The 18,836-nt window shown below is 44.4% G+C and overlaps 1 protein-coding gene across 1 annotated transcript in view; it reads right to left on the bottom strand.

Moving 5' to 3' along the window:
- LOC120034140 (histone acetyltransferase p300-like) overlaps positions 1-18,343 on the bottom strand; it is a 30,436-nt gene extending 12,093 nt beyond the window's left edge. Inside the window, exons 1-17 of the mRNA XM_038980582.1 lie at positions 15,147-18,343; positions 11,107-11,684; positions 9,567-9,743; positions 8,722-9,019; positions 8,302-8,415; positions 7,897-8,121; positions 7,602-7,704; positions 7,001-7,135; positions 6,681-6,798; positions 6,344-6,527; positions 3,854-3,931; positions 3,640-3,725; positions 3,318-3,470; positions 2,715-3,209; positions 2,205-2,435; positions 1,849-2,041; positions 1,463-1,581 (exon numbers count right to left, since the gene is read on the bottom strand). Of these exons, the coding sequence (XP_038836510.1) occupies positions 1,463-1,581; positions 1,849-2,041; positions 2,205-2,435; positions 2,715-3,209; positions 3,318-3,470; positions 3,640-3,725; positions 3,854-3,931; positions 6,344-6,527; positions 6,681-6,798; positions 7,001-7,135; positions 7,602-7,704; positions 7,897-8,121; positions 8,302-8,415; positions 8,722-9,019; positions 9,567-9,743; positions 11,107-11,684; positions 15,147-15,240 (3,381 nt within the window). The 5' untranslated portion in view covers positions 15,241-18,343. The remainder of the gene's footprint in view (positions 1-1,462; positions 1,582-1,848; positions 2,042-2,204; positions 2,436-2,714; positions 3,210-3,317; positions 3,471-3,639; positions 3,726-3,853; positions 3,932-6,343; positions 6,528-6,680; positions 6,799-7,000; positions 7,136-7,601; positions 7,705-7,896; positions 8,122-8,301; positions 8,416-8,721; positions 9,020-9,566; positions 9,744-11,106; positions 11,685-15,146) is intronic.
- Between the last annotated feature and the right edge of the window lie 493 nt (positions 18,344-18,836).

Here is an 18,836-nt window from a genome sequence, read left to right on the forward strand (position 1 = left end):
TTTGAGCATGTTAAAAGTATTTGAGCAGTTCCTGAGCCTGGTTGTGTGTCCATGTTGAATACCCAGGTGGTGTTCTGGGGTCAGGTGCATCACTGGGGCTATTGAGGGTTACTGAGGAGAAGTGTGCCAATGGAGTAAGTGTGCCCTAGCACTGCTTGAGGAGAGTTAAAACTATGGTGAGAACCATACGATATCAAGTCCCCCTCACGCTGCATTTACAGTCAGCCTATAGTGCGGATCTTTTTCTACTAATTGGTCTTTTGACCGATCAGCTCCTCTGCCAATAATTGGGCAAAAAGATCAGAATTGGCCTGCCTGTGTACATGCAGCCTCAAAGGCGTACAAACAATTATTGTAATTAGTGCCAGACATCATTGCCTGGGTATCTCTTCACGGGTGTTCAATAGGAGGTCTGAGATAATTGATTTGCTAGCTATTATCATTATCTGAGACACACTACTGCTGCATACAGGCATTGGCACAACTCTTCACATAACTCACAATCAACTTCAACAATACTGATTACTGGCGAGGAACTGTCTAGAAAGCTTCTACTATGAATAGGCATATGTGGGAGAAAAAAAATGTCGTGCTAAATCATATCCAAATTAGAATTGTAAAAGCATTAAAAAAATGCAATTAAAAGAAAGCAGTTTAAAGAATAAAAGAAAGTAATGGGCTATGAACATTTTTGGCTAGTAAATTTCCCCTTTAGGGCATGTTACTTTAAATGCAGAACGGTGGTGCCACTGATAAAACGGCAGCTTATTTTTTTAGGCCTTTTGAAGTCTGATGAAAGGCAGAAACACAAGCCGCCATTAACAAGGCCCAGGGGTCTAACATTCATGGCCAGGGCCAAACCACCTCTCAAGTGTTGATCTTAATCAAAACTGACCGGTAGAAACAAATCCAAAAATATTTTTGTTAAATTCCAACAGACAGAAAGGTTTAAATGTGCATCTCTTAAAATGTTACTGACAGACTTATTGATTTCTGTTGACTACAAGCAAAACAAGTTTTTCAAAAATGTACATTTTTGTGTGGTGTAAGAGAAGTAGAGAGAAGCAAGCATGAGCTGACACACACACTGACAGATACACACACGCACCTACCCAAGAACCTACAGTAAAAACCAACTGACCAATGTTTGATGTATAGTATACTCTACCTGAGCAAAGACATAACACTCAAATTCAGGATTGAGACAGCATTCTCTCACTAACACACACACACACACAGTATCGCTACAACTCCCCTTGCCAACAGTCACTCCCTCACCCCACTCTTGCACACATGTGGCAGTGGTAAGGATGAAGAGAGGGATGAAAGAAAAAGGAAAATGAAAAAGGAATGAGAGAAAAATGAACTAAAAAGAACGGTAAGAACGTTTTTAGAGGGAAGCAAAATGGAAGCCAGCGCAGTCCCTTACCAGGTTAGTTTTGTTACTAGTTCGAATACGTACGGGTATTCCCAGTAACTGGGGGTCCACCGGTTGGCGGAAGGGCAGAGACTCAGGGTCTTGGCGGTACAAGGCCTCCAGGGTGGGCATCAGAGCCTGACGCAGCTCCTCAGGCTTAAAGACTGGGGTAGTGGAAAGAAGAGGAGAGGAAGTGGGGATAGAGGCAGTGCAAGTATTGGAAAAGGAGGAGCAAGAAAGATAGGAAAAATAGTTTTTGATTAGGCGGTTTACAGGTGAATATACACTTAGCTTCAAAGATTCATAGCCTAGATCTATACACCATGTCTGACTTAGGTCTGAAACAAATGTTGAGGAATGCTTGCATATGAAGATAATGACAGGTACATTACTCCTATGAAGAAGAGGAGAGTAAGGGGTGGGGGTCTTACTTTTCCTCTTGTTCTGAGCGCTGGCGGGGGAGCTGTGCGTGCCCGATGCCCCCGAACTCTCCTCTTCGTCTTTGGGCTCAGTCTTCACCTCTGGCTTCCTGTCTCTGTCCTCCATCTTCAGCGTTGCTGCCGATGACGATGTGTCCATAGGCTCGCCCTTGCATCCGTCGCCTGAAGGCTTCTCCTTCTTAATCTGAGAGGGGACATCATGTTCAATATCCTATACACATTTCCAGCCATCATCCTGAATGTAATAAAATCTGTTAGCTATGTGTAAAATAATCTTCCCCACACTGGCTAGCTAGCACTGTGTCTTTTGCTTTGGACCCCTGCCTTAGAAAAACTGGAAGCATCACCTCAGGTTTCTCCTCTGACTTGATGTCTGCCTGTCCCTTGCCCATCTTCCCAGAGGCCTTCCCCTCTCCCTGGTCCTCGGCATCCTCATCGTCCTGCTGTTTCACCTCCAACTTTGGCTCCGATGGGGCGGGGGCTTCCGACGAGGTCAGCTGGGAGCTAGGGTCCACGCTGCTCACCGAGGCCGGAGTGGAAGCCTGGCCGTCTGCCGTCAGAGAAGACTTCTGAGACAGCTGGGAGGACAGAGAGAGAAAAGTTCAAGGAAAGGAAATGAATAACAGAACCAGCCAAAAAAAGATAGTGAAAAGAGTGAACAGCCAAAGACGTAGACCAACAAGGAACGGAGGGCAAGAGAATGACTAAGGTGTCTGTCCAGGCAACGAGGGAAATCTCAGAGACATGACGTATGGAGGTATAGCCAGAGATCAGGGATCAGCTTAGAATTCCAAAGAACAGCACTTCTGATAACCATGAGGAGTTGAGTTAGTGAGACTACAGGGAAAACTACTCACTGGAGTTTGCGGAAGCTGGGTTGGCACATGGGCATTCTGGGTAGGCACAGACTGAGCCTTCCCCGTCTGGAGGCCTCCAGAAGCTCCACCACCGTTTGTCTGCTGCTGGAGCTGACTGGGCTTCTCCGAGTTCATTCCTTGCCCCATTGGCTGTGACGACGCTAGCTGCTGCTGCGGGAGCGGAGCTGCAACCTGGGGCGGGTTGGGCGTGTGAGGCTGGGGGGTTTGAGAGCCTGGCAGACCAGGCGGCGTCTGATGAGGGGTTGGCGTGAGGCTGCGTGCCGGGGAGGGGGAGTTCTGTCGGATGGGGGGGCAGTGCGGGTGTGAGTTGGGCTGAGAGGAGTTGGAGTTAGGCAGTTGCAGGTTGGAAGGAGGGCCTCCACCTACACTGCCTGGCCCCATAGAGCCCTGGGAGGGCCCTGATCCTGCCACTGAGCCTGGCTGGGCTGCAGGGCTGCTGACCGGGAGCGAGGGCGGCGTGGGCATCTGGGCCTGCTGGAAAACACCATGGAGGAGACGGTTAGAGTCTATACCCAACATCAAATATAACAACTACTTTACTGTCACCCTTTACTTATAGCATTGGTTCCAGTATCTATTTACCTGTGTCACGCCTCCTTGTGGCCCTGGATGGTTCATGCCGACTGGGCCAGCCCCGAGGCCAGGACTGGACCCAGGGAACTGACTAGGAGGGAGGTACTGGTTCTGGAGCTGGGCCACATTGGGCTGCCCCATCCGCGTCGGCCCCATACCCATCTGAGTGAGACCGAAAAAGATAAATTATTCAATTTTGTTCTAATGAGACCATGGTTATTTTCTATAGTCACTGTGATTGGAATGTTGAAATATAATCAATGTCTATCAATATTGAAGGCAGTTCTTTCCAACTTCATTTGGACATTGGGAATGAGAGAGGGCGACTAACCTGATTTAGAGGTCCACCAAGTGGGAGGGGAGGCGTTGACCTCTGACCTATTGACTGCATACCCATTTGTCCAAACTGATTCATCCCTTAGACAGACGAGAGAGCAAACCAGTTACACACATTAGCCACCATTATATGTCCACCCTTCAGACTGGTTCGGGTTGTGCCAAGCAGCAAACTGAGCTGAGCATGCATAACTGTAGGAACAACTTACCTGCATGGTTCTGCATCCTGTTCACCATCTGATTGGGTCCGGTGGGTCGAATCATGGAGGGGTCAGCATGAGAACCATCTGAAAGTGAAGAGAAACACATTCATTAGCTTTGCATCTATGGCTACAGTAACCAGGTTTCCATCCAATCATTTCATGCAGATGAATTACCTGACGGCCTAATGGAAACAGAAAATGTGTTGGTAAAATGTCATGTCCAAAAACAAAATATACTAGACAAGGGTGGATAACTGATTATGCGACAATTGCGGCAGAAATATCAATATAATAACTAGAGGTCGACCGATTATGATTTTTCAACGCCGATACAGATTATTGGAGGATCAAAAAAAGCCGATGACGATATATATATATATAAATAAAAGAATGACAATTACAACAATACTGAATGAACAATGCACACTTTTATTTTAACTTAATATAATACATAAATAAAATATATTTAGTCTCAAATAAATAATGAAACATGCTCAATTTAGTTTAAATAATGCAAAAACACAGGTGTTGGAGAAGAAAGTAAAAGTGCAATATGTGCCATGTAAAAAAGCTAACGTTTAAGTTCCTTGCTCAGAACATATGAAAGCTGGTGGCTCAATATTCCCAGTAAAGAAATATTAGGTTGCAGTTATTATAGGAAGTATGACGCGTCAACCATTTCTCTCTATACCATTTGTATTTCATATACCTTTGACTATTGGATGTTCTTATAGGCACTTTAGTATTGCCAGCCTAATCTCGGGAGTTGATAGGCTTGAAGTCATAAACAGCGCTGTGATCAAGTATTGCTAAGAGCTGCTGGCAAACGCAGTAGAGTTTGAATGAATGCTTACGAGCCTGCTGCTGCCTACCACCGCTCAGACAGACTGCTCTATCAAATCATAGACTTAATTATAATACACACAGAAATATGAGCCGTTGGTCATTAATATGGTCAAAACCCGGAAACTATCATTTCGAAAACAAAACGTTTCTTTCAGTGAAATACGGAACCATTCCGTATTTTATCAAACGGGTGGCAACCCTAAGTCTAAATATTGCTGTTACATTGCACAACCTTCAATGTTATGTCATAATTATGTAAAATTCTGGCAAATTAGTTCACAACGAGCCAGGCGGCCCAAACTGTTGCATATACCCTGACTCTGCGTGCAATGAACGCAAGAGAAGTGACACAATTTCCCTAGTTAATATTGCCTGCTAAGATGAATTTCTTTTAACTAAATATGCCGGTTTAAAAAAATATACTTCTGTGTATTGATTTTAAGAAAGGCAAAAGAGGTTTATGGTTAGGTACATTCGTGCAACGATTGTGCTTTTTTTGTGAATGCGCTTTTGTTAAATCATCACCCGTTTGGCGAAGTAGGCTGTGATTCTAGGCTGTGATAGTCAGGCACCGCATTGATTATATGCAACGCAGGACAAGCTAGTTAACCAAGTAATATCATCAACTATGTGTAGTTAACTGGTGATTATGTGAAGATTGATTGTTTTTTATAAGATAAGTTTAACGCTCGCTAGCAACTTACCATGGCTCCTTGCTGCACTTGCGTAACAAGTGGTCAGCCTGCAACGCAGGTTCCTCGTGGAATGCAATGTAATCGGCATCCAAAAATGCAGATTACCGATTGTTATGAAAACTTGAAATCGCCCCTAATTAAATTGCCATGCCGATTAATCGGTCGACCTCTAATAATAACCACCATATCGAAGTAAACTTGGAGTCACGCAATGATATGTTACATTGTAGGCCTACCACCACGACGTGGAAAAGCATGAAGAGTTTATAGGCAGATTAAACAAGCTATGATGAACTTCACATGGTGGTTAAGTGCACAGTGATCATGCAAATTTCCCCCCAAAAATTGATGGTAGGCCATTATTTGAATGTTGGTGACATGATGATTGGTGCTTGGCTGCCAATGATCAAATAAAAGGATCTTGTTCATATCATATAACCCACCCTGTCCACTTTACCAGCACACTTGTCTAATTAACAGTTAGTGTGACAAAACCATCAGTAGAGTTGAAAATGTGACTGAAACACATTGAACTTCTGTTATTAGATACAGTACCTGAGAATTAACCGCAAAAGTCATTTTTATATGCACTCTGTCATTACACACGCATACATTTTTATTTGTCACATGCGCCGAATACAACGGGTGTAGACCTTACAGTGAAATGACTGCTTACAAGCCCTTCCCAATGATAGAGTTTTAAAAAAAGAATACAACTAAAAAAATTAAAAAACACAAGAGGAATAAAATAAGTTTGATGGACATACCTCTGCTGGGAGAATGCTAATTTAGTTTTTAATGCAGATTTTTGTAAATCTGTAGCCCATTGGATAGAAATCTAGCTATTGAAGTAAATAGAGCCACGCAATTGGGATCAAGCAGTGCTAATCACACCTATGTTGAAAGAGAGTAGCTATGATGTTGTCAAATGTGTGTGTTTAAAGTGTCTACTCACTGGATGGCTGTCCGGGGGCCAGAGGCGACTGGCCCATGCCAAGGGGTCCCTGTGGCAGGCCTGAGGGGGGCATGCCGGGTTGCGTGGGCATCATGCCCTGCTTCTGTAACCGTGTCCGCCGCTTCTCCTCGAGTTCTTTCTGGATTTTATAGATCTTCTCAGCCAGGAGGTGGTAGTACTCCGCCTGGTAGTGATATAGGAAATTCAATAAATGTATACACACCCTCTAGTCTGCCATTACTTGTTGTGGTCAGTTATTGAATACAGTGATTTAAACTTTATGGTATACTACTCTAATACCAGTCTTCACCCACAACATTGAGGAGTCAGTTCTCACCCTGCTGTTGGCTGACTCGTACATGTCCCCCTCTACTTTACGAGCGTAAGCCACCAGGTTCTCCATCCGCCGGTCCTTCAGCGCAGCCGGGTCCGGGGTGGGGAAGATGGCCTGCACACTGCTCACCCAGCAGACGGATAAAGAGATACAGAGAGATAAGCCAAAAGACACCTGCAATGAACCATAATTGTGTGGTGTGGGTGCAGTCCAGAGTCACATATACAGAGTACTTGTCTAATAGCAACACAGAAGAACACATTAAAACTGCAATGGCCTACGTGTCCCCCTCTGTGACTCCGGTGCAGTCAGGGCAGACTCACAGCTTGTGGACGAGGTGGTTGCGCAGGTCCTGGGTGATGTCCTCGTGCCAGTTCTTCCTCATGCCCGCGGCTGAGGGAGGGGTCGCCATGGGCATGGCGCCCAAGCTGCCCACCCCGCTGCCGTCGTTCATCAAACTGGGAGATGACGAGAGAGGGACAGAAACGACAAGCTGGAAGCTATAATTTTGCTCAAGGTAGTCAATGAAATAACTTTGTGAACTTGTGAGTGTTGCTGTGTAGAATAATGTTTTGCGTCTTTAGAGCTGACCATAAAAATCCGTATTGAATTCCAAGGATAGTGAGTTCTTACCTCGATTAACCTGTACCCCCGCACATTGACTCAGTACCGGTACCCCCAGTATATAGCCCCATTATTGTTATGTACATTTCTTGTGTTACTTTTTGATTGACTAGGTTTTTATTTTTTTTAACTTAAGTTAATTTAGTAAATATTTTCTTAACGCCATTTCTTGAACTGCATTGTTGGTTAATTAAGGGCTTGTAAGTAAGTATTTCACGTTAAGGTCTAAAACTGCTGTATTCGGCGCAAGTGACAAATAAAATTTGATTTCAGGGGGAGGGTACGAGTGTGTTGTTGTACCTTTGCACATTCATATTGTTATGGAGCATGGCGTCTGGTAGCAAGTTGGACTGATTGGGGGACTGCACCCCCACCCCTCCATTCATCCCCATGGGGTTCCCTCCTACAGGGGCAGATAAAGAGAGGACAGGTTCAAAGCAGTTCCTTTCCTCAGATTCAAAACCATTCACTTTAAAAATGTTCTACTGCTCAATCAATGACTAAACTAAGAAGTCTGCTACACTGCCCCTGGTCATTTTTCTAGATTCTTCCTCCTCTTCACCAACACTGTTTTGACGAGTCCATGCCCACTCACCCATGGCGTTTAGCGACCTCATGCCAGGCTGGTTGGGCAGGTTGGACTGAGGCGGTTGCTGGGGCATCTGGTTGCCCTGGTAGGTGAGGCCCAGGGCAGCGTAGGCCCTCTCAATGGAGCTGGGGTCGATCTGGCTGGGCGGGGTGAGGTTAGGGGTGCTGGGCTGACCCCCTGGCACTGCCCCTAATGAGTTGCCCAGGCTAACCACAGCACTGCTTAGTAGAGCTGTGGAGATGGAGGGAGAGGGAAAAGAAGTAAGGGAGAGCTAATCAAATTGGCATGAACGATGACGGGAACCGATGTTGAACGGAACCGATGTTGAACAAGTAGCCATCTTGGTTCAAACACACGTAGTACATCACAATGCAGAGGACGGACACATAGCTCAATACAAACCACACTCACATTGCTGGTTCCTTTTGTCTCCAGCGTTCTTGAGCGGCAGGCAGACAGGACAGTCATGCCGAGTGCAGTTCTTCCAGTGAGAGATGATCTGTCGCGACGAGGCACAGTGTGCCACTGAGGGGAAGAGAGAGAAAGAAGGAGAGAACTTGAGACAACTGACAGCGCAACACAATGACAGTGTCCCAGTAGAGACCTAATGTCAGCAGTAAGGCGGGAAATCTAACAAGGGAAACCCCAGAGCAGGCCTGATTGTTGAAAAGCAACCTACAGAAACATGAATTCAATATCGCTCAAACCAAAAGGAAGGATGCATCTCAATATTCTAAAGTGGCTTCCTCTACTTCCTCTAGGAGAGAGTGGAACCACTTCAGAATATTAACAAATCAAAAATAGTAGTATTGACAAGGACCATCAACTCACCCTGGCAGGACTTGCCAGCCTGGCAGTGGGTCATGTGGTTGAGGACGTTCTTCATGGTGCGGCAGTGGGGCAGGCTGCACTGGCGCACCTCCCCGTTGGCCTGCTCCCGCCGCTGGCACTTGTGGGCGTGGAGCAGGAGCACCAGCTGCTGCTGAATCAGCTTGCGCTTCTCCGGGTCGGCCGTGGGGGGCGCTGCCCCCGGACCTGTTGCCACAGTACCAAGGCCAGCCTGGGCCCCGGCTCCAACCGCCGCTCCACCCACCGACACTGGCCCTATCGCCGAGGCCTGCTGTGAGGTCTGATGACACAGAGCAAAAAGAGAGTGAGTTAACCAGAGGGGATAGGGGGATATAGAAGGAAGATGGCTGGGATAGAGGGGCTGTATGGAGGATTAAAGACAAGGGGTGCCTTTAAAAAGGGAGATCAAAGTTGACACGGTGGGATGGGCCGAACTAAGAGCAGTGGGTTGTGAGTTGATTACCACTTAAGTCCAGGGTCTTTAATCTAGTATTTTAGTAGGACTGACGATACCAGTATCGCAATGTTTTTTCCATGGCAAAAATGAAAACACAAAGCAGACCAAACTCTTTAGTTCTTTAAAAACCTGTTGTATGTAAAATATTGTGTGCTATAGCTTGGAAAATAAATAAATGTGACTCTGGATGACAGCATAATGATGTTTGTTTCCAACATTAGGGCTGTTTTCCTAAAGAAGTTAAATCCACTTTGTGTTTTTTTTCCCTTGCCGCGATACTAACAATTATCACAAAACCTGTATTGTCCAAGCCCTATATTTTTCACTAAAATAAGACAAACAGAAAAAGATAGAAGAAGAATGCCCTCACCATCCCAGCCATGCCCTGTATAGGCGGTGTCTTCTTGTCCAGGTTGAACTGGGCCAGGCTGTTGGTCAGACCAGCCTTGTTCTGGTGCTGTGGGCCCAGCCCAGCACCACCCAGACCCTGGCCTGCTGACTGACCGTACGGACCACCATAGGGGCCTGCATTAGCCATCATATTCATCTGAGAGAGAGAGAGAGCGAGAGAGAGACGGGGCAGAGGAAGAGATGGGGAGAAATTAAGGGAATGCTAGGTGAGTGAGATCTAGTTTACACTCATGTTCCTGGTTTTCTTTATTGGACAAAAATAAATAATTGCCAGATTTTTTTAGAGCAGATTAAACGACACTAATGAAGCTTCATTTACTTTAATATTATCTGTCAACAAACTATCTCAGGTTGCTAGTGATTTTAGAGTTCAATCTCTGGACCATTAGGCATTACACTGCTTTGAGCAGTAGTCAGTCTGGTCTTATTCATGGAGTTTGTTAACAAAGCATTAATGCTAACATATTTACAAAAACATATTTCAACAAATAGCTTGAATTTTCCTAGCACTTTCACACAAACACCAAGCTCTGCTGAAGACAATAGTGATCTAGGGGTGACAATGAGAGAACAGCTGCTTGCTAAGGGGGAGAAACACCAAATCAGATCTTACTCCAGCAGCTTTCATCATCTGTTAACCCTTATCCTTACAAAATATCATCAGCCTAAAGGAATGTAATCAACTACTTCCAACAAAAGACAGATACGGCCAACAGATAAATAAGCTGGTCACTGCTCAGCTGGGTCCCATCAGGATCGTTTTGGATGGAACTTTACGGCTGTAAGTGTGCACCCTTCTTACTCCCCACTGTTTTAGACACCTTATGGAAACGCATGTAGACACTGCCCAACTGACAATGAACATCTATGCTCTTAGCTGCCCAAAAACTAAAAGAGAACATGCACTGATGGTTTGTGCTTTTAGCCTCAGCCAGTCTACAGCTCTGGAGGTCTTAACCAAAGCAACACCAGCCTGAACATGACAGCATCCACTGCACCCAGCGAACCCCGGCCCTCATGAAAACAGCTCTGACAACTGATCGGATTGTCATATTTACAGCACCAACAAACAAGCATTTAAACTGAAAAGCAGACATACTGATCCAATTATTTTCATAGCAATGTGAAGTGCGTATTTAAAATTAGCCTATGGCAACATGATAGCTGGGATACACAATAACAGGGTAAAGGTTGATGAATCTGCTCTGCTGCCGTCAGACATACTTGATCAGTTCCGAAAGAGGCACTTCACAGTTCACACACTAAATACTCTTCGAGTCTGGTCAATTAATGTTCATTCAGAGCAATCTTGAAACCATCTAATGACATATTAAACATAGCATCTCACTGTTGTCAAGACAGCTAGCATAGCCAGATGTACTGAACACCAAAACCAGCAGAGCAAAAGTTCAGTAACGTCAATATGTGTAAAAGAGGATCCTGCTCCTGTAGACATTTATGAACACAAGTCCATCTACAAAACAATTAACAGGTCTTACCTTGTTCAGTGCTCCAGGTTGCTGTGGCCTCATCCCAGCCTGACCCCCTGACCCAATTTGCTGCTGCAGGGTTTCTGCCAGCAGGTTACTGTTACTTCCCATGCCCGGGTTGACCTGGTAACCCATTCGGGGTGAGCCATTCATCACCTGGCCTCCCATCATGCCCTGGGGCGTGGACCCTTGATGCTGTCCGTTGCCCTTCTGGGCCCCCATCATGGCCCTGTTCAGTCCACCCACCATGCCCGCCTGCTGCATCATGCCAGCCTGCTGGGGTGAGGGGTGCTGCCCCTGGGGGCCCATACTCTGGGGCCCAGGGGAGGCATTCATGCTGCCCAGGAGTCCCATGGAGCCACCGGGGCTGTTGGTAGCTCCCTGTTGACCCGAGGGTGGCAGCGCTCCAGCCCGGAGAAGCTCCGAGAGCTGTTTGTGTTTGGCAGCAGCGTCCTGGCCTCCTCCCATTCCTCCTCCCAGGCTGGTGTGCAGCTGGCTGAGGTCCCCTCCGTTGACCAGGCCCAGCTCCGACGAGTTGATGAGCTCATCAGGGAGGTCGTGCTCCAGGTCAAAGAGTGAACCGAAATCTGGGAGGGGGTAAGAGGAGGAAAGAGAGGGCAGGGTAAGTGGGATATCCTGAGGTGTACATTGAGAGCAGTAGCAAATAAATGCACTTGTGCACCTTGACATGGCAAGCTCACTAATAAAGCTCTAACCTCCTTCAAATGTATGTGCAGCAATAACTCATTCTGGAAAGAGAAATAACTCCATCTAAAAAGAACCAACTAAATGAATCCCTCCTCTTTCTGGACCCTAACGGCGTCTGCATACTATGTTCCGTTTGCTCCTAGCAAAACTTGGCTAGGCGAGGTGAACGTCTGTGCCTTGCATACTCCCTTAAAACACCTTTGCTTAAAAGACCTTAGCCAGTATACACTTCCTCAAAATGGTCTGAATTAATTTAAGATAACTCAAGAAATCTGTAATTCACTGATGTTTTTGCCGAGGTGGTCTTAGTCATGCAATTTTACATCTAACTAAGATGTTTGTTACAGTATTTTGCAAGTGAAAAAACGTGCATGAAAAGTCGTCTATCGTTGAATGACAAACACTTTATTGAAGAATCCGTACTGTTGACCAATCACCAACAAAGGGGCGTAGACTTTGGTTACCGGACTTCAGCTTGCCTCATGAAAAAAATGTGGTGTGCACAAACAGCCGAAAAACCCTTGCCGAACACAAAAACGTCACAAAATGTCATCATAATATATGCACAAACTGTTTCGGGTGGGAAGCATGCGGACGCCTTAAGTCAGTGCAGCGGCTGGCTGCAACCAACTAAATGAATCCCTCCCCTTTCTGGACCCTAAGTCAGTGCAGCGGCTGGCTGCAGCCTCCCACCCAAGAGCATCCTCTCCTGGGCCAGTTTGTGGTTTGATGGGGTGCCAAACAGGTGGACAGGGTAGGGTCAGAGTGCGAAGCCACAGAAGTAAACTCTGACTGAGTAGCAGTTGGATGTGTGTGTATTGAGGACATTTCTCTGCCTCTTCATAGAGAAAGGGAAATAGCAAGTGCACAGACATACCTGCTAAGTTGCAAGATCTACTTGAATTGCCCCTGGCTGAGACACGTGCATTCACTTACAGTGCACGGTGGATATCAAACGAAGGCAAACCTTTATGTACTTTATGACTATCATTTGGCAAACAAACACCTCTGGATATAGAACTTCGTAAACAGGGGGCAAGTGGTACATTTATGACACCAGGTTGAGGATGTGCTTGGCAGAGACTTGAAATGCCTATGGCGGCAGAAGCTTCTCAGTCTCACCTCTTGCAATCTCTAGCTTAGAGCAGCAGTAGACATCAGCTATCTTAGATGGGGGAGGAAAAAAAATCTTCCATGAAACACACAAGAGCTGATCCACTCAAATTTGCAAGCATGCATCCTCAGTCAAGCTCGATTCACTTTTAGAGATGTTAATATTTCTACACTATCCCCCAAGTTGCAATGACTATAGCACAGGGAACACTCAAATTGTTCTTCTGCACGGCATGGATACAACATCCGTACATGTAGTTTTCAAGACAAAGGAGCTACATACAGACGTTGAATCCCGTCAGTCTCATAAACAAGAGAGCCTTCTCAATTTACTTATTTTACATCCTAGATCCCAACTCTTCCTAAAATGAAGCTCTAAGCTAATACACCCCCCCACCATAACCAATGAAACACATGGTAAGTTGTGTACACTTGTGTCTGCGTGATGATGACAGTAGCTACCTCTAAAGCAGTGATTTGGCAAATGCTTGGTTGTGCAAATGCTACTGTGAGCTACACCTGGTCCACAAGATGCCTCAGACTCCCATCACAATGGGAGGCAACAGACAGCAGAGGTTTACTGGACTGACTTCTCTGACATCCACCATTTTCACAGCCCAACCCATTGATCCTTCACAGGGTGAAAAGTATATTTTTTTTAGGAAAGGAGGGGGGTTGCATGTTGCATTTGCTCTTCCCTTCCAAACAGAATCAACTTTTCACCACAGAGTGGTTTGTTTGACCTGTGCAGAGCCTTTCTTAGAATTCCAGTAATGACTCGCTTGGTACAACAGAACTTGGATGACACTTAAATAAGTATGTTAAGAGAGAACATGCTTGTACAAGGCATATGCTTCAAGTGAAATGGCGACTTGGTTGAGCTAGTACAGTACAGATTTTCATCTTTTGCCGAATTGTAGCCATAGTGCGCCAAAAAAAGTTACATCTAGACTTCGTGTCATGTGAGAAATTGCATTGAAACGAAAGCTAAAACGTATTTGGGCAATCCTGAATTGTTTCATTTGTGGATAAAAGCATCCTGATGACAGACATAACATGGGGAAACAAACAAAATGGGGAATCGTGGATGCCAACTACCAGCTAATTTAGCCTACCCATTGAATAAATCTGAATTGCATGCGTCAGGTAGTGGGGTCTGCACAATTAGGAAATCTGATGTGTTTTTCAAGCTGACCTATAATAATTTAAGCTTGACATTTAACTTTTACAATGTTATCAAAGTATTCAAAGGAGTTAACATTGTAGCAGTCCTGCAAATTAGGGACGAAAAAAACGACGACAGAAGTCAATGGTAGGAATAACGTCCAACACCACCTTATACTACAGTCCAAACAATTCAGACTTTAAAACAAAGGGTATGAAAAAGCTGGACATGCACACAAACTCATAATATAACGTCACGCTGCTACATTGTAGCGACAAAAGGCACTATAACTTTCGTCTGATCACGAGCAACTTGACTCGCGCTAGCAAGTGTAGCCACTAGACAACAATGCAGCAGTACACAACACACAGAAGTGGTGATGGCTCGGTCACAACGTTAACTAACTGCCGTAAGTATAACAACACTTCAGACACCATGTTACAGCGAAGTTGTCTGAACAGGTTCAAATAAATGAACCCCTACACCAATCCAATACTGAAAATGTACATGGTGTCACCTCTCTAAGCTAGCTATGCCACCTTACCTAAGATTGATAAGAACTAACGTTCAGCTAGTTAGATGCATGCTTTTGATGTTTGTGTAGCTTTATTGCTTGCAACGCTCAAGTTAAATATCTAACGTTAGCTAACTAGCTGGATAACCATAAATGGTAGCAATCTTCAGCTAGTTAAATTACAGTAACTTTAGCTAGCTAAGTTGGCTAACTAGCTACTGTAACTACCTAATACATTCCAATACTGTGAGTTCACAACTTGCTATACGTGGACTATCCCATTGTTTCAAGCTGGCAGATAACTTCAAACTTTCACTTCAGACCATAACACTGGGAGGGCAATTAGCCAGTCAACTTTACTTTGACCAGTTGGGTAACAAGCAAACCTTTACTACTACCACCTAATTGGTAGTTAACGTTGGCATCACTTCGCTGATGATGGATATGGCTCATTCATGGGAACTTAGTAAAACAAGCTGGTTAACTTGCTAGGTAATATAACATCCCTGAACAGCTAGGCAGGACTGTTATAGCATTTAAAATGTTTACCGTTTCCATCACTGGCGGAGACTGAGAGAGCAGGGGATGATAGTTTAGGCCTCTTGGCTGAAGGCGGGCCGGACTCCAGAACATTATCGGCCATATTTTTTCACGAATTAAAAAATAGCTATATTTCCACAAAGGATTGGCTTATTCCCTTGTTTGCGTCCGAGTTCTTTCAAACTTCCCTTCCGTAAATGTTTGTGATTCTTCCCCCACCGTTTAGGGACGGTAGGGGGAAAGGAGGCAATTGCGATACACTCTTCCTCCTTTCAGCGTTCCAACTCTCGATCTATGCTTAGCCGTCGCTATCAATCCCCCTCCCCAGTCGGAGATTTTGTTCCTTTATAGATTTCTCCGAGTTTAGAAGGAGGGAAGGTGGAGTCGATGAAAAAGACAAGCAAGTAGGCCTTCGACAATCTCATTTAGCCGCTTTGGCGTCGGAAAAATTGTCCCAAGACCTGTCCTCCATAGCAGCATCAGTCTTTTCCGCCATAGTCGCCGGCGAAATCGAGTGTTTAATTCTAAAGCACTCTGCTGAGGGGTCGTGTCCAGGGAAGCAAAATGGGAAACGCGATAAACACAAGCAAACCGTACCCCAGTGGTAGCTACCTTTGGGGGCCTCGTCTCATGCAACAGTTATGAGGGACCCGAAAACGGATAAAACTTCCACTGTGTCTGAATTGCCATTGCAGTCAATGCAATTTGATCCCAACATTACCACAAAGTAATGAGTTGTCAAATAATACAATTATGGCGTTAGGTCCTTTAGTCTAATAAAAACAACACAGATGAATGTGTCCGACAGTGACAGAATATCAAAATCATCCACATACGTAAATTGGGATCGTCAAGAAACAAGAACTTGATAGGCTTATCTATATTTCGGGCTATGAAACCGGGATACCCAGTCCCAATGAGTGATAGTGGTTTAAGATGCATTTAAAGCATTGGTTAAAGCATTGGTTAAAAACCTCATTCAACACTGAAAACAATTCGCATTGTCTTTTAGATAAATACAACTGTATAGGGGTGCAATTCAGATCTGAAAAAAATAATACAGTGAAGCTGACTGATCAAGTTCCGTTCTCCAATAGGATAGGCTGTACTACACCTATGGTCTCCTATTCGATAAATTAATTCGGTGCACTTAATACATTTCCCTTAGCATCTACTTGTAGTCTACATCGTGTCATTATTTTGTTCATTTGTCAATGCACAGCACTGAATTGGAAAAAATAACGGACACCGAATGCACATTTGGATGTTGCACCCCTTTGCGCGATTATGCCAATTACATGCAATGAGGTTAAATTGAAGCAATACAATTTTGAGCAATTAGTTTGTGTCCTGAAAAATAATTTAGGCTAAATTCTGAGATTTGATGTTGCAAAAATCGTTTGGGTTATAGCCCAGAATGTGCCAATTAATGTCTTATCAGATTGATTCAATTAGTCCTAGATTCATTTTGCAGAGGACGTTTGGTTTACTTGCCCAAGTGTTTGAGATTTAAAGCTTACCCAAGAAAGGTCTTCAAAGGTAATCATATAACCTACTGCAATAAGATCACCATTGATTAGAAAGATGAAATTGGTTGATAAATATTGCAAGAAATCATCGGTCACTGCGTATGCTGATTTAGGTTGCAATGCAAGTGAAGAAAAAATTCCCGACCAAGAACAAGAGAATACAGCGATGAGCGAAAATCTGATAAAGCGAGGGGGGTCGCTACAATATGGCTATTTTAAAAAAAAGTGTCAAGCTTCGTCCATAAGATAATGATAACAACACCCCCAAACATATTTGTGGTTCACAAAATCCTTTCATTGAGTCTTTGTGGTGGTAAATGCCCCCCCTTCACGATTATCCTAATTTATATTTTCCTTTAAACCTGCCTTTTACCCCCCCTCAAATACCCAATATACATGTATCGGTATATTTGTCTATGCGTGCATTTTTTCATCTGTGGCGATGGGTAAATTATGATTTTTTTCGTGTTCTATTTTTTCTTTCGCTCGCAGGTTTTTTTCTTCGTTAAATATATTGCCTTCTTCCGCCTCTCCTCTCCGCTCCGTAAAAACACCCCTTCCTTGGATTTTCAGAGAATATCCTTTTTTCACTCCCTCATTCTTCTTCTGCCTTATCTTTTGTTTTTACTTTCATCCCTCTTTTCGCACCGACACGACATCGCCACTCTTTCACCGGCGGGTCTCGGAGTCGCTATTATCGGCGCTGAAGTCGCTTTCTTTCTCGGTATCTCCTGCCTCTTTCCGTCTGTCCGCACAAACAAAATGGCGGCTTGTTGTTTCTACTCCTCTGATACGGGGGAGGGTTGAGGTACAGCTACATTAGGCGTGAAGGGGGTTGGTACTCGGGATTGCCCGGAAAATCCTTTCGTATTTTTTCGGAGTGGCAATACTAGTGCTATCATCTGTAGGGGGCAGTCGTGTTCCACCAACATATCAGAATATATTTAAGAGGGCGCTTCGCTTCTATCGATTCAAATAAGATTATCATTGCGGCAAACGATGCTCATGTAGGCTATATCAGGTGTCTCATTTAGGTAGATTTATGACCAACTGTTACAAATAATATAACTGAATATTCTGTTAACAGCATTTTCAATTAGACATGACTATGTATAAAAAACTATAACACACACACAAATACACATTTTGTCTTCATCAATAAACTCTCATATCTCAAATCCCAATATTCCTAATAAATGAGACAATTCTTGCACAATAGAGCCATTATCTAATGCTCTCCTATCCTGCAAGGAACCTGTGAAATGTATTAGTTTGTGAGTTTCCTATTTTTATAATAGAAAAGACAATGAAAACATTACCACATTCAGATCCATGAGGAATAATCAAGCAGTCCTCCAGAAACCCATAGAAATAATTGAGAAAAAAAGTGATGCTAGTGAATATATGGTAGTGGATGTACCACAGCCTGTAGTAAATGTTTGCTGCCAGTCAAAAGATACCCTGTGTTAAAAAGGTGGATTTTGTGGTGTTCATTGCCACAGTTATAAACTGCGGCTCAACTCTCAAAGAAGTCTAAGAAACTGGAGATTGTGGCTGCAGCAGAAACGTTTGAGATTTAAGGATTTTATACTGAACAAAAATATCAACGCAACATGCAACAATTTCAAAGATTTCACTGAGTTACAGTTCATAGAAGGAAATCAGTCAATTCAAATAAATTAGGCCCTAACCTATGGATTTCACATGACTGGGCAGGGGCACAGCCATAGGTGGGCATAAGCCCACCCACTTGGGAGCCAGGCCCACCCACTGGAGAGCCAGACCCAGCCCATCAGAATGAGTTTTCCCCCACAAAAGGGCTTTATTACAGACAGAAATACACCCTCCCTCTTCTCAGACAATCCCCCAGTTAGAAGAAGCCAGATGTGGAGGTCCTGAGCTGGCATTGTTAAACGTGGTCTGCGGTTTTGAGGCCGGTCGGATGTACTGCCAAATACTCTAAAACGATGTCGGAGGCAGCTTATGGTAGAGAAATTAACAGTAAATTCTCTGGCAACAGCTCTGTTTGGACATTCCTGCAGTCAGCATGCCAATTGCACGCTCCCTCAAAACTTGAGACATCTGTGGCATTGTGTTGTGTGACAAAACTGCACATTTTAGAGTGGCCTTTTATTGTCACCAGCACAAAGTGCACCAGTTTAATGATCAT

The sequence above is a fragment of the Salvelinus namaycush genome, chromosome 41 (genome assembly GCF_016432855.1).
Source record: "Salvelinus namaycush isolate Seneca chromosome 41, SaNama_1.0, whole genome shotgun sequence".
Classification (NCBI taxonomy): domain Eukaryota; kingdom Metazoa; phylum Chordata; class Actinopteri; order Salmoniformes; family Salmonidae; genus Salvelinus; species Salvelinus namaycush.